The sequence below is a fragment of the Panthera tigris genome, chromosome C1 (genome assembly GCF_018350195.1).
Source record: "Panthera tigris isolate Pti1 chromosome C1, P.tigris_Pti1_mat1.1, whole genome shotgun sequence".
NCBI lineage: Eukaryota > Metazoa > Chordata > Mammalia > Carnivora > Felidae > Panthera > Panthera tigris.
The window spans coordinates 5,741,539-5,765,664 of record NC_056667.1 but is presented as its reverse complement, the minus strand read 5'-3'; the positions used below and the strand labels follow the sequence as shown (position 1 = coordinate 5,765,664).

General features: G+C 57.2%; 1 protein-coding gene across 3 annotated transcripts; it reads right to left on the bottom strand.

The window, feature by feature from the left end:
- Nucleotides 1–1,444: 1,444 nt before the first annotated feature.
- On the bottom strand, nt 1,445–24,114 carry SLC45A1 (solute carrier family 45 member 1). 3 transcript variants are annotated; one of them, XM_042996125.1, is made up of 10 exons: nt 20,814–20,891; nt 16,644–16,751; nt 15,732–16,152; nt 15,052–15,144; nt 14,350–14,574; nt 10,468–11,207; nt 7,807–7,960; nt 5,600–5,776; nt 4,306–4,511; nt 1,445–1,866 (listed from the first exon to the last, which is right to left on the bottom strand). In XM_042996125.1, the coding sequence occupies exons 3-10, from the start codon at nt 16,126–16,128 to the stop codon at nt 1,600–1,602; spliced, it is 2,259 nt and encodes a 752-aa protein (XP_042852059.1). In that variant the 5' UTR covers nt 16,129–16,152; nt 16,644–16,751; nt 20,814–20,891; the 3' UTR covers nt 1,445–1,599. The 3 variants fall into 3 exon arrangements, with proteins under 3 accessions (XP_042852059.1, XP_042852060.1, XP_042852058.1); XM_042996126.1 differs by lacking the exons at nt 16,644–16,751; nt 20,814–20,891 and adding an exon at nt 24,103–24,114; XM_042996124.1 differs by lacking the exon at nt 16,644–16,751 and having other exon boundaries at nt 20,814–20,889.
- Nucleotides 24,115–24,126: the final 12 nt, after the last annotated feature.

The following is a 24,126-nucleotide window of genomic DNA, read 5'->3' as shown; positions in this document are numbered from 1 at the left end:
CACGGAGAGGAAGGGCCTGGACTTCTGGGACCCAGAGGAGCCTCCTCAACTCCAGGGGGCAGCAGGCAGGGCACTGAGGGAGGCCTGGGGGAGCCCATGGCCCTCACGGGGAGGTGGGGAAGGTGGTCCACAGAAGGCTGGGGGTTTCACGCCTACTGTCCCTGCCTCGTCGGAAAGATGATGGGACACGTTAGCTGCCAGTAAACCCCAGACCCTCCTTGGCTGCCGGCGACGGCCCCAGGACCCTGTTGCTTTTGGGGGACTTGTGGTCCGTGTCTCCTGTGTCCCCCAAACACAGGGAGCGTTCAGTGAGGGTGCGGGGGGGGCCAGGCCCAGTTCTGGGGCAGCGGGCCGGTACAACAGGGACTGGCCACGACCCCCCCCTCCCCCGTCCTGGCGCACACAGCGCTCACGGCCCGGAGAGAAGAGCCCACCCGGCTGCGAAGGGAAGGGGCCCCGGCCGCAGCTCGGGGCGTCGCGTGGTGGAGTGACAGAAGCCACGTGGCGAAGGACCTCGACACTCACAAGAAGACAGATGCGTCCAGGTCCATCGGCTGGAAGACGGTGGGTGCAGGTGAATGCGTCGAGTCAGGGGCGTCTGCCGCTGCACCTTCCCGGGCCTCCCGCCTCACCCGGCATTTTACAGCCCGAGCGCTTTGGAGCCTACGGTCCCTCGAACGCATCAAGCAAGCTCCCACCTCGGATGTCGGATATCTTCCCCTCTTCTCCGGGGCGCTGCTCCCGCGGCAGCTCCAGGGAGAACGGCCCCCTCTCCCTAGCTCGGCCCGCTCCCCGACCCCGTCACCCCACCCTCCTACCCTGCTCGCCTTCTCCGCAGCACTCACCGCGATCCTGGGGCACAGACCGCAGTGTGCGGCCTGCTTCTCTTCCTACATCAGCTCCGTGAGGGCGGAGACTCGCTCGCAGCTGGACCCCAGCACCTACCACTGCCTGAACACCCAGGGCACTCGATGGGCATCTGTAGGGTGGACGGATGGACGGATGGGCGGGTGGACGGGAGAACGAACGAGCGAATGAACGAACATGAGGCCTTCTGACCCGAAAGCGTCTGTCCACTCTGACTCCGCTCTGGGACGCAACGTAGTTAGATCAGGCTCTTCGCACCTCCGTGCTATTGGCACGTGGGGCTGCAAAATTCTTCGTTGTGGGGGCTGTCCTGTGCCCCGTGGGGCGTTTGGGGCATCCCTGGACAGTGGCACCCACCTGGGCGGTGACAACAAAAAGACCTCGAGACCATGTTTTCGGGGGGCGGGGGGCCTGCAAAACCGCTGCCAGCTGAGAACCAGTTACGCCTTTACTGTCCGTGAGCGACTCTCACAGCTCCCTCCCCCAGAGTCCCCATGGAGAGCAGCCCGTCCCCCCTCCCCCCCCCCACCGCCAGGCGACCTCTCCACCCCTGGGAGAGCCACAACTAGAAACTGTAGGCGTTCCTGCTGCCATTTATTGTTTTGTCACGTATTTACATTCCGCAGGAAACCTGTCCCGCGTCCGTCCACCAAGGCCTTTGGTTCCTCACTGGCCGGACTGCTCCAGACCCCCAGGCACAGGCTTGAGGCCAAAGCCGGGGGCTCGGGGGTGTCACACGTTCAGCAGGAGGGGCCGGTGCTCCTCCTCGGTGGCGTCGCTGGGAGGGATTTCGTAAATGACAAACAGGGAGGAGTACAAGCAGCCCAGGAAGGACACCAGGCTAGAGAAATACATGACCCCGTTGGTGCTGCCCACGGCCGAGGTCAGCGGCCCCAGCACCAGGGACACCAGGATCTGGGCCAGGAAGTACTGGCAGCTCAGCAGGGAGATGTCCACGCCCATGCCCCGCCTGGTGCCGTCCGCACCGGACCCTGCAAACTGATCCAGAAGGAGAAACACGTCAGCGGGACACCTGGACAGCAAGGGGACCTCAGCCCCACGTTTCCTGCAGGCCCAGGGGACCCAGCGGGCTCACATTTTCCAGCGCCGACGTGCGCAGGGAGTTCAGCCAAGAGTTTGATAATATTTGTGTTCAGAGAGATGACGGCAACGAAAAGAATCCGTGACTAACAAGAGTGGAAGGGCCGTGTTCCCACAGGCCCGGGCGGCACAGAGGCTCCCTCTGGCTTGGAGATCCTGGCCTTCCCCGGCCTCTCCCGGAGAGACGGGCACTCCACGTCCCGGCCCGGCCCCCTCCCCAACCTCTGGCCACCACGATGCCTACGCCACGCTCGGAAATACCCTCTCACCGTCGCCGTGCCTGGTCCTTTGGCGCTCGGAGGCCCCGTGGCCTCCACGGTGGGCACGTCTCCCTGCCTCCCACCCGTGCCCCCCCCTCCCCCGCCCCGGTGCGGGGAAACTCGCTCCTTGAGCGGGTCTGCAAGGGTGACGGTGGGAGGGGACAGGGTGGGTCCCCCCGCTGCTCCCCCAGCACAGGCCACCCTCACCCACTGAGGGCAGATGACGCCACCCCCACAGACCGCTGTGCGTGCACCGCCGGGGGGGGGGGGGCCAGCGTGCCGGGCCCGCCTCCAGACGCGGCCGTGGTTGCCTCTGGGATATTGCCAAGCCCCCCTCCCCGGGCAAGGCTGTGTCCTCGAGGGGCTGTGGAGGGGCCCCTCGTGTGTCCTGGGGAAACTGTGGCTCCCCGTGGCTACACACGGTTGGCAAGGCCACCGTGGTGGGGAGGTCACGGGTTAGCCCCGAACCTGCAACGGAGCAGAGACTGACAGGACTGTGAGCATCTAGGAGACCCTAGAGCCAGAGTCCCAAGGCTTTGAGCAGCGCGAGGGCGGCCCGAGGCTCTGGACGTCCCTTGCCGCCGGGTGGGGCAGCCTGGCGCCGGCAGCTGGCCCATCTGTCTTCCCAGTCAGGGGGTCTCCCTCCCCTCTTGGTCCCTTGGGTGCCGTTGGCGCCGGCTGTGGCGGCTCTGCAGGTGCCGGCTGGATGGGCTGGATGTTCGGGTCGTGCACGGGGCTCACTCTCCAGCCGTCACAGCCTCAGCCCTGCCCTGGGGGAGAGTGCAGACGGGCCACTGCCTGTCCGCGTAGCTGGGAGTCCAGCTGCTGGCGGAGAAGGGGCTGGGAGGGGCCACCTCGACTACCACCCAGAGGCCCCGGGTCTGGCCCCGTGTAGTGCCTGGGTCTCTGGGCCGATTGGACTTCTCACAAAAAATACTGTGCTCAGAGCCGGCCCCCACTGAGTTCATCAGAGACTCCAAACTCCTTACAACAACTCAGGATGCCTCCTGGGCCGGGCCTGGGGGAGGCGGCAGAGGCCCTGAATGAAAAGGGGGTGCGAAGAAACCCAGGTACCAAGGTGATCTTTTAATGCAGCATTTTAAAATCTCAAAGTTACCGCAAAAAAATCTTGGATGGGAGCATTGTCGGCCATAAGAAGGAGTGACGGACACACTGACGGGCCACGCACCTTGAGAGCCTGATGCTGAGTGACAGAAGCCAGACACAGAGGCCCCGTGTACGTGATTTCGTTTACATGAAACGTCCCGGACAGGCGAGTGCACAGGGGGCACAAAGTCAACTCGTGGTCGCGGGGGCAGGGGTGGGGGTGTGCGGTGGAAGGAAGGGGGATGGCTAATGGGTGTGGGGTTTCTCTCGGGGGTGACGAAAATGTTCTGAATCGATTGTGGTGACAGTCGCACAGCTCCGTGGGTACATGGTATGCCTGAAAGGGGCGGACTGTATTGTGCGGTGTGTTCTAGCTCAGTAAGGCTGTTAAAGGAAAATCCGTGCTGAACACAACATCAACATTTTATACAAAGGCAGGGTTCGGCTTCCTTCTTTATCCTTCTGCCTCAGACTCCACCGTGGCTCGGCACGGTGCCGCGACTTACCCGGTCTCTGCTTAAAGTCCTGCTACCGCGTTCAGTGTGGGGTTTCGGCACCAATTCCCGTCTTTCGAAATACTGCATTCTCCTATCATTGACCTTGATCCCTGAGTTTTGTGTGTCCGAGGCAAGCCCCTGCTTGCCTCACCTGAGGCCCCGGGCGAACGGGTGACCCCGAAGCCTGACACTGGAGGACGCAAAGGGGCAGGCCTCCCCTTCCTCCCTCCCCGCTGCCCAAGTACCGCCACGAACGGGGCGGCTATGCGCTCAGGTCTGTGCCCTCTGCTGCCGGCCACTTGACGTTCTCAACGTGTGAACAGGCCCCTCGCTTTCATGGTGTAGCTGCTCTCAGGCTCATTTCTCGGGGTGTTCAGGGGGTTTCTCCAAGGAGCTGGGGGGTGGGGAGGGTGTGGAGGCCAGGCCCAGGTCGGCCTTTACAGGACCCGAAGCAGAAAAACGGAAGCACTTACCTTTTTGTTCTGGTAGTAATCGCACAGAAGCGAGTAGGGCAGGGTGCACAGGGTGGAAAATAAAATCCCGTAGGTTATGCAGAGCGACAGGACCACGTACAGGTTCCTGGACAGGGTGGCGAGCCCGGTCCCCAGGCCAAAGGCCAGGTAGGCAATGAAGTACAGTGTGCGGATGCTGAGGTATTCTTCTAGCTTCTCGAGAATAGCTGCGGGCCAGAAAGGAGGGTGAGCAGGGGCACCGGCCGGTGGTCCCGGGGGCTCTGCTTCCCTGGGCCACCTGCCCCCGGCCGGCCCTCCGGCTGGCAGGCAGCTTGCCCCAGGCCAGAAAGCCCGCTGGGGGGCCCAGGGTACCAACAGGGTGGTCTCGAGCCCCCCCAGCGCTGCTGCAGGGGCAGGGGTCTTGGGCCGAAGCCCCACGGGGGCCCGGGGTGCGGGACGGGGAAGTAAAACCATTCTGAGGACAAGCCCGGCCGGCGGCCCGCCTGGCACCGCCTGGAGCTAAGAATGGTTTTTGTATTTGCAAATGGTTTTAAAAACAATCGAAAGGAGACAGATATTTTGTGACACGTAAAAATCATATGAAATTCCAATTCCCGTGAGCGCAAAGGAAGTTTTACCGGATCTCGGCCGTGAACACTGGTGAGACAGAAACATCTCGTCCGAGGCGGCTCCGAGCCACAGGGGCGGAGCCCAGGGGCTCCCCAGGGGCCACGTGGCCCGCGAGGCTGACCTCGCCCACCATCTGGGCCTTGACGGAACACGTGGGCCCACGTGGGGATGGAATTTGCCCAGGCCCCCCGCTGGGATGGTACCCGGCACCCTGCAGGGACCCAACCTGGCTTCCTACGTCCCCTGTGCCCGCCAACGCGAGCCTCAGGGTCATCTCGGCCTCTGGCCTCGGCTCTCCCCACCTGCCCTCCGTTCTCTCCTGCCTCTCCCCTCCCTCTGGACCGGTCGCCCCGAGACTCCACGTGGGAAGGGTGGGGGCGGCAGACAGCACGCCCGTCTGGGGGCGACGTCGATGTTGGGGCCTGGCCCCCACTCTGCCCTCGCTTGCGGGCCTGGCCTGTCCGCCCGCTGGCTTCCTCGGGTCTCGGTGGACACCCGGGCCCTGCCCCGCCGCCCGGCCGACCCCGACGGCTGTTCCACGACTGTGTCCCCCACACCCGGAAGCCACGCCTGCGGTTGCAGAGGCACAACCCTCCCTCCACTCGGCGTACGACCCCGCTGAAGCCATAACTCCCATGGGGGGCCCCCCACCCCGCTTCTCCCCCCCGCCCCGGGCGGCGGGTACCTGAGTAGAAGGCGGCGCTGAAGGCGTAAATGCACATCCCCCAGCAGCCCATGGTGACGCCGCTGTTGTATTTCTGATATTGTTCCGACGTGTGCGGGGCTTTGGGGTCTCCCTGAAACACCACCTCACCCATGAAGTCCGTGTAGAAGAGCAGCATTCCCTCGAACGACAGCCACCCTGGGAGGAGGGAGGGGCTCGTGACCACCGGCCCGGACACTGGCGTGGCCCCGTCTTTCCCCAACAGGTGGTTTTACTGATCGTCAAAGGAACACAGCGCCTTCGTCGCTTGGAAACTTAAAGAAGAAATTACCTATAGCCTTGCCACCCAGAGGTCACTTGACCTCTGTTAAGATTTTCTAAGTTCCCTTCTAGCCTTTTTGAAAGCAAATACGCATTCTTATAAAGGTCATGATCTTGCAGTTCGTGAGTTCGAGCCCCGCGTCGGGCTCCGTGCTGACAGCTCGGGGCCTAGAACCTGCTCGGGACTCTGTGTCTCCCTCTCTCTCTGCCCCTCCCCTGCTCACACTCTGTCTCTCTGTCTCTCTCTCAAAAATAAACATTAAAAAATTTTTTAATTATTAAAAAAACACAGCTCTGTTGCTTGAAAGATGCTATTCTGTTCTTTCTCTAAACATTATTGCCACAAGGAAAGCGAGTCCCTCACTCCCTCTAAATGCCTCATCCTGTTCCCCACTCGCCTCTCTGCAAGGGAGACAAGAAAATGCCTGTGGAACCGCAGCCACAGGCATGCGAGGGGGGCATTTAACTGAGAAATGCGTCAGGAAGCGCAAATGTCGATACGGGCCCACTATCGCCGAGGAGACTGAGGGCCCCGTCAGTTTCATCTTCAGTGGCACAAGGGGGGTGGCATTTATTGGACCTCTTGAACCCCAATAATTATCATGCACAACTTCCTATGCTATTACAATTCTTCAATAGCCCTATATTAATGGCAGCAAAATATTGCACAAGGCGGACACGCCATTAATACATTTAACCCCTCTCCTCTCCTATTGTTCGTTTATACTTCCCGCACTCCCTGCCCCTGCTTCCCGGCTTCTGGCTATTATAAATCATGCTGTAATTAATACCTGGAACATAGATTATTTTTTTCTTAAGGAGACTTCACGCCCAGCACGGAGCCCAACGCAGGGCTCCAACCCACAACCCTGAGATCAAGACCTGGGCCGAGATCAAGAGTCAGACGCTTAACCAACCGAGTCACCCAGGTGCCCCTGGAACATACATTCTTGATAAAATTTCTGAGGATGTTCTTGCAAAGAATACCAAGCCACTGGGCCACTGGGATAAAGGTTATGGGCATTCTCAACATTCTTGGCTGTTGCCGGGGCGCCTGGGTGGCTAAGGCGGTGAAGCGTCCGACGTCGGCTCAGGTCGTGATCTCACGGTTTGCGGGTTCGAGCCCCGCGTCGGGCTCTGTGCTGACCGCTCGGAGCCTGGAGCCTGCTTCGGATTCTGTGTCTCCCTCTCTCTCTGCCCCTCCCCCACTCGGGTTCTGTCTCTCTCTCTCTCTCAAAAATAAACAAACATTAAAAAAAAAGATTCTTGCCTGATGCCAAATTGCCTTCTAGAAAGTCATCCTGATTTATGGCCCACGATGTTTGAGAGCCTAGAGCATCTCAAATGCTTAATCAGCCTCAGAGGCTCAACGGCCCTACAGCAAGGAGGTACCACACGGAATGAGGTGAGAGCCAGGGCTTTTTCCGTGGCGATCGGAATGCCAAGGCCGGTGGGTTCAAGGCCGGTGCCGGGCACAGGCGGGCACGTGTGAGTGTCGGCACACATGTCCATCCCGGCTCTGAGAGCAGGACAGCAGTGAGGCTCAAACGGGCTTAAGACACAAGTCCCTCCAGAGGCACCACTTCACCGTGAATTGTCCCAGGAGCTTTTGGTAACGAGAATCCGGGCTCCGTGGAGACCCCGCGTCCCGCTCGGGGGAAGGGGTGCGCCTCGATTCGGGGCTACCTGGCCCTTCCTGGAGAAAAGCCCCCTCGGGCAGCCCCACGCCACGTCCTGCCCTTGGTGGCGTCTCAGGAGTCCTGAACTCATGGGAGATGACCCCCAGCCCGGGACGTGGCGCTCTGGGAGGCCGGCGGGGGAGGGAGCGGCCCGGGCCAGAGGGCCGCGTCCCCGCCACAGAGCGAGGCGGGGACACGGAGGCACCGGGAGGTTTGCCAAGAGCTCACCCAGGAAGTGGTTGACGCAGAGATTGCGAAGCGCCTTGGGCATGTTGCAGATGGTGACACACAGGTGCCTCATGGACAGAGGCTGCCCCGACGGCTCGCTGGAGCCCGCCAGCTCGCTCTCGTACTTGACGCCATTCAGTAAAATATTTGCCACCTGTGGAGGAAGCCACACAAACCTCCTCAACGGAGCAGCACGTCGCGGCTGCCACGCCGAGGCGCGGATGTCGCCGCGACGAGAAAGTGAATCAGAGACACGCGCGCGCGGGGGCCGCGGAGGTCCGCCTTCCCGGGCGGGGCCAGCCGAACGCCGAGCGCCACCCTGAACGACAGGGCCCACGTCAGGCCATCTCTTCTGGGACGTGGCGCAGCCGGGAACAGAGCCCCGTGTCGGGCGTGCCCCCGCCTTGGCCCCAGGGCGGGAGATCTATGCCACGGAGCGCGAGGGAACACCTCGTCGGACGTGAAACACACTTGAAATACAAGAAATATGGGTCAGTTCAAATCCAGACGGTACAGAAGTCCCTTCTCTTCCGCAACAGCGGCGGGTAGAAGACTTCTTGCCCGGTGAGTGGGGAATCTGTTTAAAACTATCCACACGGAGGCCAAGTGAGCAGGTGCAGGGAGCAGACACGCTTACCTCGGCCCTTGGGGGGCGGGGTGGGGGGTGGTCTAGATTTCTCTCTGGGGCCCGGGAGCACCGCTCCCCCGGCAAACGGCAAACGCGCTCGCTGATCCGGTTTGCGAAGTCCTCCTGGGACGAGAAGGTGTCAACGCCACGGTCGCCCTGCCTGGGCCGCTGGTGTAGACACCAGCCGGGTGACCTAACGGTTGTGCGAGCAGCGAGGGGCGGGAAGAGACGCCCTCCCGGCTCCGGGCGGGACCTCGTGCTGCGGTCAGCTCCCGGACATTCCAAGTGGGGACGCCGAGGAGGCCAACAGCCCATGGCACCGGCCCCCCGGGCAGCCATGCCCACCGAGCTTGTCACCCGTTTCTGCCGGAGGAAGACCACTCACATCACACTCGTGCCCGCTTGAGGCTGGGCGTGTTTCTATTTAGCTCAGGATTCTTCCTCTCCTCGAAGAGCTGACTCACAAATTGTACTACACCGAGGACGGAAATAGGAGGGATTCAAGTGAGATTTTCAACCATAACTAAAGAGCTGTATCTAGAAGGCGGTTTGAATTTTTTTGTTTTGAAACAGCATAGGCTGGTCGGGGATCGACAAAAGGTCTGACCGAGTGCTCCGATGTCATCCATGAACGAAGAGAACGCCCCTGACCTGGGCGATTAGAGAAATCTCTCTCTTCTGACAATAAGGGGATGTCCTGACCCTCTAGTGACTTCGGGTTCTTCGAACCTTTCCCAGATCTGGACCCTGGAGATGTGCTCGGTGCTGCCCACGGGGGAGCCTCGAGACCTCCCCTCAAGGAGGCCACGCACCTGCCCAGCACCCTGCCTCGGGGCGAGAGGACGGTCGCCCTTACGAGACGATGGAGACCCACGAAGACTGACTAAGCCCTAGCGCCCCGGAGAAGAGCAGACCAGACCCACAGGTGCACTCGAGGACTGAACAACGAAGAGAAAAGGAACGGCCGCCTCGACACGTGTCTCCAGTCCGCCTCCCCCTGAGTCAGGGAGTCCGTCGGTCCTCCCGGGCGCACAGAGGGGCCGCCTGGCCGGGGGACAGCCCCGTGTGGGTGCACTTCACGGGGACACGCAGCCCTGCCGTCAGGCGGACACGTCAGCAGGCCACGCTTCCCAGCCACCCGGCCTTCAGGACGGCCCGCCGCCCGCGCGCCCGTGCGGGCTGAACACGGTTGTACGGGGCTCCTGCCCGGGAAACTCCGAGTTCTTACTGACATTCTCGCTCACCCTTGGCACAGGCGGGCCGCGGAACTATTATGTGTCCTGGAACTGACGAAATACCTTCCTGTTATTTCAAGCAGCCTCCTCAAGACAACGGAGCCTGACGGCGGTTAAAATCCCGCCTTATCAGCCGGTGGCCCTGCAGCCGATCCGACGTGTACTAAGCACAACGCAAACAGCCTTCCGGAAGGTTCTCGGCCGGCACAGACCCTGCCGCGCGCTGCCTTTTAGAATGCAGAGTCCTGAGAGCTTCTGGGGCGGCCGGCGGAGGCCGGACGCCGGGAGAGGGACGCGGGGAGGGCCCGGAAACGCCTGCCAGGTTTTCCGTTCGGTGTCCACCTTTGCGGGAGACTGGCGGGCAGCAGGTTCGCGCCGCCAAGGTGGGGGGTGGGTGTGGGGGGGGGAGCAGGAGGGGCTGCAAATGCAGATGCTCGCAACAGGCTCACCGCAGCCTCGTCCTGGCCTGGGTGGCCTTCAGGCAAACGTGGCCGCATCTCAAAGGAGTGTCCCTTTAATGGTGGCCCGTGTATTAAGCCATCGATGGGCCCGTGACAGACACCCTGAACTCCCTCGTGTGGGGTGGGGGGGGGCCGGTCTCTTCACCGACGCGTGGGGCTTGTCTATTTAGATCCGCAGACCTTCTGGTCCCCCCCAGCAGGGAGGGCTCCGGATGTCTTTCCAGAGTGACAATCCCTCTCTATCTAACTGGGGGCTGGGGGGCGGTGAGGGGGGGCGGTGGACAACACACAGTGACAACACACGCTGACCCGTGGTCCCCCTCACCCTGACTTTTACCTGCTGACTGAAGGTCACGTTCCTCCTCCGGCTGGTTTCGGGGCCCCCTCCTCCGGCCGCATCCGGGATGGCCAGGGTCTGGGGTCTCTTCAGGATCCCGGCCGATCGCGGTTTGGGGGCGTCCAGGGAGCCCACCCTCAGCACGTCCCCGTCGGGGCCGGCGGCCAGCGCCACCTCCCGCCTGTCCCCGAGGCCGCGGTCCTGGCGGTAGAAGCCGTCGGGGGCCCGGGGGAAGCTGAGGCTAATGGCCTGTGGCGGGGCGCTGCTGGGGATGGCCAGGTAGTTGTCGTGGCCGCCCGTGAAGCAGTCGATGAGCACGCTGTCGATGTTGGAGGTGGCGAAGGACGAGGCGAACTCGTTGATGCCGGTCAGGGAGCCGTCCCTGCTGGTGAAGCTGCCGTACTTGGGCGTCAGGGGGCTGAGCGGGGAGATGGGGCTGGAGAAGCTGGCGTACAGGCTGGTGGCCGGGTGGCAGGGGAGGGGCTCGCCGGGCCCCTCCTCGCACAGCATGGGCGGGGAGGGCGGCAGGGGGAGGCTGGGGCTCTTCATGGTGGCCTTCTTCTCGCCGGGGGGCCGCAGGGGTCTCTCGGGGATGCTGACCAGCGTGAGGACGGTGGTGATGCTCAGGGTGACCGCGGTGAAGATGTAAATGACCCTCAGCTGCCCGCCCAGGGCTCTCCCGAAGCTGGTTTTGTCCCAGTGGATGCCCCCGACCACGTACCCGAATCCTCCTCCGAGGCCTGCGGAGAGAAGCGGGGTTAGGTCCCCGGGGCCGGGAAGGCCCTCAACGGTCACGGTTCCAGACCATCATTCTGGAAGAATAAGGACCATGGTTCTTACCCAAGTTGCTTACTCGTGTGTGTGTGTGTGTGTGTGTGTGTGTGTATGTGGTGGGGGAGGGGGGATCACGTGGCCACCCTGTGTCTTGCTCGCCCGATGCCAGCATCCTCATACACGGCCACCATTAAGAGTCACCCCCAATGGTGACCGAGGACGGCCACCCTGGTGACTAGCTCTCCGGGTCAGCGGGCCACCGGGACACACCAGGGCTGCGGGAATCCGGTCCTTTCCTCTGCTCCCGCTTGCTGTATCCCAAGGCCTCCGGGAACAGGTAAAGGGCAAACTGATTTGTGCAGCACAACGTTAAAATGCAGGCAATGCTGCGTTGCAGCCGGCCCCCGGCACGGCATATACTCACCTCCAGAAAGTGCTGCTCCCCCTACCCCCCAGCTCCCCCCACGTCCCAGCGCCCCCCCGGGCCCCTTCGCCACTACATTCTGGAGCCCGTCTACTGGTTGGGAGGCGAGTCTGTTTACTTCTGCTGCTGAAGAGGAACCTGCTTCCCCGCAGCGTGTGGGCTCTCTGGCTGCCCTCCGCGTTGGGGGCAAGCAGCCACTTTTTTTTTTTTTTAATTCTATTTTTAATTTATTTTTTAACGTTTATTCATTTTTGAGACAGAGAGAGATAGAGCATGAATTAGGGAAGGTCAGAGAGAGAGGGAGACACAGAATCTGAAACAGGCTCCAGGCTCCGAGCTGTCAGCACAGAGCCCGACGCGGGGCTCGAACTCACGGACCGTGAGATCATGACCTGAGCCGAAGTCGGACGCCCAACCAACTGAGCCACCCAGGCGCCCCTAGCAGCCACTTTTAAATAGTAACTCTTTTTTAAAAAAAAAAAATTATTAATTTTTCAGAGAGAGCAGGGGAGGGGCAGACAGAGACAGGGACAGAGGATCTGAAGCGGGCTCTGCGCTGACAGCTCAGAGCCTGGAGCCTGCTTCTGATTCTGCCTCCCCCAGTCGCGTTCTGTCTGTCTCTCTCAAAAATAAATAAACATTAAAAAGAAATTTAAAAAAAAAGAAACACAGAGAAGGAGCTATTGAAAAACTGGACAAAGGACTTACATGTCTATTTAATGTCTGTTTCTCCAAAGAAGACATACAGATGGCCAATAAGACATGGAAGGATGCTCAACTTCACGAGCATTTAGGGGAATGCCAATCAAAACACAACGAGATTCCACTTTACACCCATCAGGATGGGTCGTATCAGGAAAAAAAGAAAAAAAGAAAGAAAGAAAAAAACCAGAACATGACAAGTGCTGGCCGGGAGATGTGGTGACATCGGAGCCTTTGTGCTTTCCTGGTAGGAGGCAAAATGATACAGCTGCCACGGGGCACAGTGTGGAGGTTCCTCGAGAAATTTAAAAGAGAAATACCGTAATTTTACTTCCGGGTTCGTACCCCAAAGAATCGAAAGCAGGAACTTGGAGAGTTATCTGCACACCCGTGTTCGTGGCAGCAATATTCACAGCAGCCGAAACGTGGAAGCTACCCCTGTGTCCATCAACGGGTGAGTGGATAAGCAAGCTACGATCTGTACGCACAACGGGATGTTATTCAGCCTGAAACGGGAAGGAAATTCTGACACCCGCTACGACACGGATGGACATTACCGGAAGTGAGATAAGCCCAAACCCCGCACTGGTCCTGCCGAGACCCCTCCAGAAGTTCCCTGGACCCACAGCCACACGGGTGTATGAATAGAGTCCGGCAGTGGCATTTTCTAGAAGAAGCGACGGAGGCCCGGACAGACTGAGCCGTCTGCTCCCGTGTCACACAACAAACAGGAGGACACCGATTGAGGCCTCCCGCCCCTCCGTCCGGGTCCCGCACGACCCCGTCTTGTCACGTCTTTCCCTTGACGCTGGCAAACACCTTCCACCTCTATTTTAACTGGGATTGTCTTAGTCCGTTTTATGTTGTAACAGGATACAGGTTTTGTATTGAGAAAGCTGGGAGTACTGATTTGTATGGGATAGTTTGATAACCAAAGAGCACCCTGAATTCTCACACTGCTCTGCGGTGAATTCTCTGGAAGTTTTCACCTGCCCCGTCGCTGAGCCCATTGGTGATAACCCTCAAAGCAACAACTTTGGCTGGACCCATCAAGGTCCCAGCTGAGGCTGAACAAGGCGAAACTCCGCCTTCTTATTTCAACCCTCAGGTGTGAACAACCGACCTTTTTGTAGTCTAGATGGTGCCATGATTTTGCAGGGTTTTTTGCTCTGTTTTGTGTGTGTGTGTGTGTGTGTGTGTGTGTGAGACATCACCATTTAAAATGGCCCCCACGTGTAGCGTTGATGTACTGCTGTCTCTTGTTGGTAAGTTCGAGAAAGCTGTGATGTGTCTTATGAAGAAGTGTGTGAGATGAGCTTTGTTCAGGGACGTGTTACAGGGCTGTCGGCCATGCGCTCAATGGCACTGAATCTGTGATATACATTCCAAGGGTGTCTTTAAATAGAAACACATAAAACAAGTTTAGGTATTGATTGGTTGATGAAAATGTGACCAGAGGTTCACAGGGAGCTAACCCTGTACTTTTCCTTGGGGCAGTGACTCGGTATTGGCTAATTCAGGGTTCATGGCAACTCTGTAGAACGTAACTACTCGAACGATGAGAATAAAGTATACATAAGGCTATATACACAGTTATGCACACACATTTATAGCTATATCTATAGTTCGTACACATATACGCATGTATCAGCATTATATATTATTACTAAAATATATCATTTGAGATATATATTTTCTTCTTTTTATTTTATTTTATTTTTGAGAGAGAGAGAGAGGGAGTGGGGGAGGGCCAGAGAGAGAAGGAGGGAGAGAATCCCAAGCGGGCTCCGCGCTGTCAGCATAGAGCCTGATGCGGGTTCGAACCCACGAACCGTGAGATCGTGACCGGAGCCGGAACCAAGAGTCAGCCTCGTAACCCACTGGGCCCCCAGGCGCCCCTGAGACATACATTGTCAGTCACCTCAGTGGTCATCTGCATGTGCGAGTTCAGCCCCCCGTCCCCCCGCGCTGTGGACACCTACCCGCCAGGAGGGCGTGGATGTTGAGGCCGCGGTCCTGGTCGGCGGGGCCGCACACGTCCATCATGTAGGCGTGGCTGGGGTTGTCTGCCGAGTCCGCGCTGAAGTCCACCAGCACGACCCCGCACACCGTGAGCAGGAGGCCCCACTTGTGGTTGTCAGCCGAGTCGGCCAGCGCCGCGCCCAGGTCCCTGCCGTTGAGCAGGAGCGAGAGGCCCAGCAGCGCCCCTGAGGACAGAGAACCAACGTGACCGGAGGAAACGCGGAGCAGCCCGGGGCTCGAGTCGAGCATCTTTAGGGCCCCGGAGAATTCCTCTGTAATCAAACTTCAAGCAGAGCCCATCGGAAAAGTCACCCGCAGACTCACCATATATATATATATATATATATATATATTTTTTTTTTTTTTTTTTTTTTTTTCGGCTTGGGTCGGGGTTTTTTATTTTGTCAAGCAGAGCAGGAACGACATACACGTTATTAACTCACTCTTAAAAAATCAAAGTGATGTATTCTCACAGTGACCTCGGGCCAGGCTAGGGGTGCGCCCTGCCCCCACACCCGAGAAATGATCTGTATATCCCTGCTTCGGTCACCAATGGTCTAGGTTTTGCTAAGAGGAAGCAGTTGGGGCCTTTTTTCCTTTCCTTTCCTTTTTCTTTCTTTTTTTTTTTTTTTCCACTTTATTTCAATTCCAAAACGACAGACCTATAGCCAGGACAAGAATGAAAGGGCGTCTCCTTCCAAACCTTGAGGTACATCGGTCACTCCAAGCACCCAACAGTGGCTGCAGTAGGAATCCTGAAACAGAGCAGGCCAGTGGTCATTGCTGGGGTCCCCACGGCACCCTGGGCTGGACAGTGAGGGCGACTCATCACACCCCTCAAACACCTGCACCCCTGCGTCCCGGGGCAGCAAAAGAACAGACGGTAAAACTCGGAGTACACAGCCCTAAGCTCGGAAAACAAAAGACAGAGTCTTGGGAAAGCTCAGCTTCCCCCGCTACATTTTCTAGTCAGGCCCCCCCTAAGGCCCTAAGCAGCCATGACCTTCCTTGGGAATCCAAGAAATTCCAGGACCCCCCAGCCCCAAACCACAGGAAGCTTTATCGCTTGGATCCTCCAATGACAGCTCCGTGTAAGATGGTGGGAATCCTCGGGGTCTGCGAAATTCCTGTTCTGTAGTCTGGTTTCGACAGAGTCCCTTAAAATATGGGGTGTGACGACGACCATACCTGTGTTCTCCCACAGCCCCAAACTAACGAGTGGAACTTAACTCTCGTTCCTCCCTTGGCCCCTGGGGACCCTCTAGCTGCTTCGACTCGGGCTTCCGGAAGCTTCCAGAGGTTTCCGGAGGCCATCCGCCATCGGGGCTGAGCTGGGGCTCACCGAGGATGGGGCTGATGAACCACACCAGACTGTAGAGCTGGTCGGGCAAGCCCATCTGTAGGAGCACGGGGGTCACATATGCCGTCTCCATGGCATAGCTGAACTCGATGCCGAAGAGAATACAGCCATTGAAAAGCAGCTCCCGGAAGGACCTCTGAGGGTGCAGGTCCCCAAAGTCCACCAGCTCGATGGGACATGGGGTGTTGGGGGGCGGGGGCGGGGAGGGACGAATGTACTTCCTCCTCTTGGGGTGTCGTTTGAAGTTGTTGGCTCGGTGGCTGATGTGCCGGGTCACGGACCCCGTGTAGCCGGAGATCTGAGACCTCCAGAAGTCCTGAGGAGCCAAAGTGGGGAGCAGAGCCTCTCCCGGAGGGGTGCCGCTCGCCGGGGGGATCATCGTAGGGGGGGCCGGTGCGAGTGCCTGCGGGGAAAGCCCGTTTGGGGGCGACGGTGACTCACCAGGGCCTCCACCACGAGAGTTGATTTTTCCAGGTGGATCCCTCCCACCACCGCCCCCCCCCGCCCAGCTGGCACCTGCTCGTCCTTCTCATATGAGAACGGATGAGTTCACGGTGCAGAACCCTTAGAGTCAAACGCTGTGCCCCCCAAAGTAGAGCCTACTGCTTGCGGGTGATGTCACCGGGCCTCAGTTTTGACTCAGTGCAGCTCCTGCTCAGGAGACCAAAGCTGACGCTGTCCCCCTGCCCAGAAGGAGGACCCCAGCCCTCAGGTCCCTGCACTGAAGTTCAAGGGGACCGACCCCGCCCCCTTGGCTCCACCAGGAGGAGTGGAAGCAGCCAGGCTATTTTAGGACCTGCAGCCCATTCTGGGAACTATTTTTGCTTTTCCCTGCAGGTCCCAGGGGAGCCCCGCGGCAGGGACAGGCTCGGGGCAGGACCCACCAACACACACCCTGAGTGCACGGTCAGGGGACAGTCCTTCCTTCGTGAGATGGAAAGTCGCAGCGGTCACCTTGCCTAACGCTTACGTCTACTCTTCCCAGGAGGCTGGGGCCCTTGCCTAAAAGCAGATGCATGAATTTAATTCAAGGCCTTTCCTTACAGCACCAATGGATGAGTGAATTTGTAGTCAAGTCAGGAGAACGGAGACTTTTAGCGTGTTTGAAAATGCTCTCTTTAAAGAAATAAACCAAACGCCCTGAATAGGAATACAATTTGCAAAAAAAAAAAAAAAAGTGAGGAACAAAAAGAAGCAGGGGGGTGAGAAATGGATCCCCACCCCCGCCGCCCCCACCCATCCTCAAATCATTTTTTGGAGCAATCTTCACAACGCCCAAGCCCCAGGTAGGAGTTAGCAAGGGCGCAGCCTTCTTCCCGCTCCCTGGGGTTAGTAGCAATCTGCCACGCAGAGACCTGCTCCTGGTCATGCAACTGTCCTTCACTGCTTTGGGATTAATCTAGATTGTCCTTCACTGCTTTGGGATTAATTTAGATGTTGAAAGAATGGATTCCAGTATGATGACCTGTGCATTTTGGCCAACGTCAATTTTACTAAGCCTAGGGAGAGGAAGGCTACCAAAGTCGGAGGGAAAGAGGCAGATAAAAACACAAGAGGGCACCTTCTAGGATTACGCCCGGCCTCTGGGACAGCTCACCCCATCTGCCTCGCAGAAAAGCAACTGCCTACATTTCCTTTGAAGTCCTTCCTGAGAAGCAGGTCCCAAACTCAAGACAACGCCCCCCAACATTGACCAACTTCCTGCCAAGGACACTTGTTATTTACCAAGATAAATATTATAAGCTTTTTTTTTTCAAAATTACTTTTTAAAAAATGTTTTTATTCATTTGAGAGAGAGAGAGAGAGAGAGAGAATGAGCAAGGGAGGGGCACAGAGAGAGGGACAGAGGATCCAAAACAGACTCTGGGCTGTCATCACAGAGCCTGACACGGGATTCGATCTCACCAACAATGAGATCATGACCTGAGCCAAAATCAAGAGTCGGACGCTTGACTGAGCCACCCAGGCACCCCTTTCAAAATTGCTCTTAAGCTTTAAAAATGAGGCCCTTATTTCTGACGTTAGCTCACCGCCTTCCATCACACCGTCACTAATCCATAACTTCCTTATGAAGCTCTTCAAAATGCCTCATCACTCCAGATTTGTATCCTAGACTCCACCCCCTACCCCACCTGCTCAGGGATTATCTTCCTTCTGTTCAGAAGACACGAACAGCGGAAGTGATTTTCTTTAGAGACACCCTGGCAGGATCCAGAGCACCGTGTTAACCCACCGACCCATCCACCCACCCACTTATCCACCCAACCATCCACATGCACACCACACATCCACCCCATGATCTTCTTTCTAATCCACGCACCCACCTTTCCAACATGCATGCATGCATGCATCCACCCTTCCAAACATCCACTCTGATCCATCCGTCCATCCATGCATGCATCCATCCGTCCATGCATCCATCCGTCCATGCGTCCATCCGTCCATGCATCCATCCGTCCATGCGTCCATCCATGCATGCATCTATCCACCCCTACCCATCCCCCACTCATCTACTCATTCACCCTTCTACCCATCCATTCATTCACCAACCTACCCATCTTCCCATTTGGCTGGGTACTAAGTACCAAGACACTGAGATCAGAGAGACAAAAGAAAGACAAAGCTCCTGCCCCTGAGTTGGGTGGGAAGTGGAGGGAAGGAGTTCTAAGCAGTGGGAACCACCTGTGTAAAGGAGACGTGTGTGCAACAGTTGGGCACCATGTCAGCATGGTGGGGGATGAGGCCACTGGGAAGGGATCGGCTGACGATGCAGGGCCTTGTGGCCCTGCTAAGCGATGGATTTCACACCGGGATGACAGGGACGGATATACCCAGAGACCCAGTCTCCTCTTGCCTCTGTGGCTCATCTTATGGCCTCAGAAAAATCCCACGCTATGTCCAAAACAAAAGCAGATATACCTAAGAACCATGTAGGCAGGTAATACTTCATTAAAAACATGATCCACTTATGACAATTAAGTCAAGCTTTTTTTTGTTTTTAAAGCTAAACTTCTTGATTGTGCTCTTCCTATTCTAGCTCAGGCCCTTGGACATAGTAAATATTCCAGAAAAATCTGTCCTTTGGCCAGTCTTGCCTTTAAAAACCCAGGTGGCTGTTAGCATTCTCCGGGGCGTCACTCTCTCATTAAAACCACAGAAACCAAGCGCCCGTTGGAACACCACTTAATCAGACCATCTCTTTGAAAGTCAGAAGGAAGACCTTTGGCACAAGTGTGTGGGGAGCTTGACCCGACCCCACCCGCCCGGTCATAGCCCCACATCCACGGCAGTGACTAACTCCCTCTCTGCCGCTCCGCCATCGCTCTTTCCTATAAGCATGTTACCCCCATAGAGTGAACTTAAGTGCACGGGCATTAGAAGCCTTGTCTTTCATTTAGGAATGAAGAACCATGGGCCACCCTGGAAGAATTTCAGATTCAAACCGCATATAGCAGAAGCATATTTTTGAAAAGCGGAGACTGTTCAACCTTTCTTAGAATGAACTCTGTGGATAACCCATGTCTCTACCTGTGAGGTGACCACTTCACCACCACCTGCCCGCCACCCCCAGCTTTAAAACACAGCCTGCAGCCTGTCCTAGTGAACGGGAGACCCTAACACCCCTGCCTTACCGCCCACCCCCCGGCATCTAAACCAGAAATGAAACCTGGACTTGAAAAAGTCTTCCCTGATTTTCAAATTTTGGGGCCAACGTTACTATTTTCATTTCAAAACTACATTTACTAAACGCTGTCCGTGAAAGTTCATTCTAAGAAGAATGTTTAAAATTAATTTTTGAATGTTCTAAGAAATGAAAGTGAAATTTAAAATAATGAAATAGAATTTTGATACGTGAATATCAATATTTACCAATCTTGCCATCTCGATCACATTATATGAGCATTCAGTCCAAAAAAAATCTATATGTCTATACTTATATCTATATGTCTATGTCTATATCTATATCTATATCCTCTCCCTGGACCCACAAAAGTTATATACTGGGCCCACTGTGCTTCTAGAATACAAAGGATGTTTCAAGTAATGAATCCCTCAAACTGTGGAATGGGAAGATTAAGTGGCAAATGATTCAGAAACATAAACAATGCCCATGTCATTTGAATGCTGAAAGTTACCCTACTATGAGCCAAATGATTTCCTCATTTCTTTCTCCTCTTCTTTATCTGACACAGGTTTCCCGCCTGGGGTCACACGGGGCCACATCCCTTCCCCGCTCTCCCTTCCGCCAGTTCTCAAAGTTAATACTTGAAGGAACCATCCCCAGGCCAGCAAAGGGCTGCGTGGACCCAGGGGGTGTATTTAACGAGCTGGTCACTGAATTGCGGCCATTCCTCACTTTTGCTCTCTGGAACTCGGCCCCTCCCTGACAACCAACTGATCCAGAAACCCCTGGTCAGGTGCACGCCGAACTTGGGTTTCATTAGCACCTGATTCTCCTTCCCTATAAAAGCTGAAAAACATAAACATTATGGTAGCCCCAGAAATAACCCGAGAAGTTTATTGATGAGGTTGGAATGAACTGAATTGCTGTAAGCCTCCTGTTTCAACCGTGGCAAGAAAGCAGAAACCCTGGGCCGTAAACTCAACATAAACTCAATCCTGGGATGCTGACAGAGGTCCTCCCATCACCCCCTGCCAGCAGGAGGGTTCAGCCTCAGGCGGGAGGCAAACCGGAAGCTGATGACACCTGCCCAGGTGACCCGGGATCAGGCCTCCGGCACCAATAGGCACCGCGCAAGCCTGGGGCAGATCCCAGCGTGTGCCAGGGTGGAATCAATCCTGTCACCCAGCGGCCGCCCTCCTCTGGGCCGGGGGTTCCGCACCCAGGGCGGGGGCGAGGCCGGGGCTCCCTTTACAGGTCAATCAATTAGGCATCAAGGAAGAACAAAGGTCTCCGTGCCAACCTCCAGCCCCAGTCGTGGCACTGTGACCACCCGGGGGTCGGGGGGGGGGGGGGTGGGGGGGGAGGGGGTGGCCTACGCCGCGTCGCTCCGGCGCAAAGCCCGGCAGCTGTGCGGGGGGCGCGGGAGGAAATGGGGGTACCTGCGGCTCGAGACAGGAGGCATCCCCTTCCGAGGCCGGGCTCCCGCCTGGCCCGCGCGCAGCTCGGGTCCCCGCCCGGCAGCCCCCGGCCCGCCGCTGCGGCTGCAGCATCACCCCGCGGGGCGGGGCCGTGACGTCACCCTGCATCCCGCGCCGCCCGCGGCCCCGGTACCCGCAGCGCGTCCTTAAAGCGGCACCGCCCCGCCTCGGCCCGCACCCCTCCCGCCGCCGGGAAAGCCCCGGGCCCTCCACGCGGGAGAGTACGATCTCAGTTTAGGGACGGGTTGGTGGAAGACGGAGATGTTAACACGATGTACTGCAATCTCTTCCAACGCCCACGAGGGCTTCTTTTTATTATCATTACTGTTATTCATGATTATTTTATAGAACACACACTCATGTTGGCTGATCCTTGAAACCACCGGGTGCTCCAGGCGCTGTGCCCACTGCACAGAACGGGTAAGTCGGTCCCGCCTGCAACTTCTGTACTGCATTCCCCTACGCCCTTAACTTGTACCAGGGCCTTCTCCGCGTCGCGGTTCTAGGGACTGGGGTCACAGCGATGGCCAAAACAGACCAAAGTTCCTGCCCCTGTGGCGCAACATCGTGGACAGGGAGAGCCACATTAGTCAAGACCAATATCGCACGTCCGTGATGTGCCAGAAAATGGTAGCTCCCCAGGGAAGGAGCCGGGGACTGTGGGGCTGGGGAGGGGGCCCTGTTGCCGGCTTCTTTTAACTTTTAAATATAATTGGCCGTCAAGTTAGCTGACATGCAGGGTATACAGTGTGCTCTCGGCTTCGGGAGTAGACTCTCCTGGTTCACTGCTGATATACAACCCCAGTGCTCATCCCAGCAAGTACCCTCCTCGTGCTCTTCACCCATTTTCCCGGCCCCCCCAAACCCCGCCCCCCCATCAACCCTCAGTTTGTTCTCTGTATTAAAGAGTCTCTTACGGTTTGCCTCCCTCTCTGTTTGTAACTGTCTCCCCCCGCCCCCCGCCCTTTCCTTTCCTCCGTGGTCTTCCGTTAAGTTTCTCAAATTCCACATGTGAGTGAAAATACATGATATCTTTCTGTGACTCACTTTTTTCGCTTAGCATGATACCCTCCAGTTCCATTTTTAAAAAATTTTAACATTTATTTTTGAGAGGCAAAGAGAGACAGATCATGAGCGGGGTAGGGGCAGCGAGAGAGGGGGACCCAGAATCCGAAGCAGGTTCCAGGCTCTGAGCTCTCAGCACAGAACCTGATGCAGGGCCCGAACTCACAAACCATGAGATCATGACCTGAGCCGAAGTCAGACGCTTAACCGAATAAGCCACCTAGGTGCCCCTTTATACCACATCTTCTTTATTCCATTCATCAGCTGATGAACATTTGGGCTCTTTCCATAATTTGGCTATTATTGATAGCGCTGGGGTTTTATATAAGGTTGTTCATGAGTCCTTACCTAGAAAGTGACATTTGAGGGGAGACCAGGAGGAGGCAAAGGGGATATTAATGCTGGCATCTGGGGAGAAGGTCATGCCAGGCAGAGGAAAGAGCAGGTGCAAAGGGCCTGGGGTAGAAGCGAGGCAGTCTGAGTCAAATAATGATAGAGCAAATAATTACACAGCCTGTAGTGAAATTATAACCACAGAAAATACCATAAGGGGAAGCATGTGGCCCTATGAAAGTTTTTAATAGGGAGAATTTGACTTCATTGGGAGGCTCGGGTCTTCCTTGAGGGCAAGTGACACTTGGGACGCACATTAAAGCCGAGTAAAGAGGGCAGCGTGTTCCAGGCAGAGGGGTCAGCCGGTGCTGAGCTCTTGTGACAGGAGAGGGCATGGTGACTGAAGGAACCGGCGGGGCTGGAACGCAGAGGCCAGGGTTGATGGGGGCTGGAGAGGCAGGCTGGGCCCAGCCTGCGGGCCCCGTGGGCTGCCGTCATATTTTAAGAACAAGGAGAAGCTTAGAAGTGTTTGATGCAGAGAAGTGGATGGCCTCAACCGTGCTCATATTTTGCGAAGATCATAGAGCTCGGATTGGAAAGTGGGTCAGAGGGGACCCGGAGACCAGGTGGGAGGTTCTAGAATGGTCCAGGTGGGAGAGGATGAGGTTGACGGCAGAGGGACCGAGGTGTGCGTTGGTTGGGCACTTGGGAGGTAAACGCAACAGGCAGACTGATAGATTGAGGGTAGGGAGTGCGGGAAGGAGGGAGGGAGGTGCCGAGAAGTTTCCGGCTCAGGCATCTGGACCGACTGCAGGTTGGCGGGTGGGGTGAGAGTCGCGGGTTGGCCTTGGGACAGAATGAGTGGGAGGCATCCAAGCCGCTAGAGGTAGGGGGTCTGGAGCTCAGAGACGGGTCCTTGGAGAGTCACCTGCATACCAGCCGTGGACAACTGGCTCTACCTTTTTTTTCCCCTCTAAATGGGAGTAATGGTTTGGAAAAACACCACCGTGTTTTGCTAGCTTGCATTTACACCCAAATGACCCGCTCTCTCATTAGCAGAAAGCTCACAGCTGCGACTGACAAACCTCAACGTCTCAGGGGCTTTGCCCGACAGACGCTTAGGTGGGGCTCATGTGAAGGCCACAGGGGTGTTCCTGATGGGTGGGGGACGTCCACACCGTCATTCAGGGACCCAGGCTCCTTCCATCTTGGCTCTGCCCGAGACAGGCTTGCAAGAGGGCCACATTCCATTCACATGCCGTTGTCAGCCACTCAGTGATGGGACACACCCACCAGCCGGGGAGGCCAGGATGCGTGGCCCCTGCGGGGGTGGGGAGGAAGTGGGTGTGGGGGGAAGCTGGCAGGCAGCTGCTTTTCTGGCCTTTTATCAGCTGGAGGAGGGTGGGGGAGAGGGGAGGAGGGGGGAGGAGAGAGGAGGGAGGAGGGGGAGGGCGGGGCCGCTAAGAGAACAAAAGTTGATGGCTCGTTTCTGAGGTTCAAAATAGGGATTTTGCGGCAAGAGAAAAGGCTTGGAATCTAGGCATTGTGGAGGGGAGAAAAGACTTTAAGAAGATCCCTTTGACCATTTTGAACCTTCCAAAGTTAGAACCTTCCAAGATTAGAACCCTCCTTCCTTACCCCTCCAAGGGCCAGACTGAACTGTGGTGTTTCTCCCCTTGTGTGGATGAGAAGCCCCCTCTTGTCAGGAGGTCAAGACGGGAGGCCAGAGAGGCAGGAGAGGGGGGCGGGAGGGGGGTAGTTGGAGGAAGCACAGAAGCCCACCCCCTGGTCCCTGGGCAGAGCCAGGAGGCCTTGTGTCTAGGGGACCCCGAGGGTAAAGCCTGGATCCTACCTTGTCCTGGGAGGAGCTTGTTCT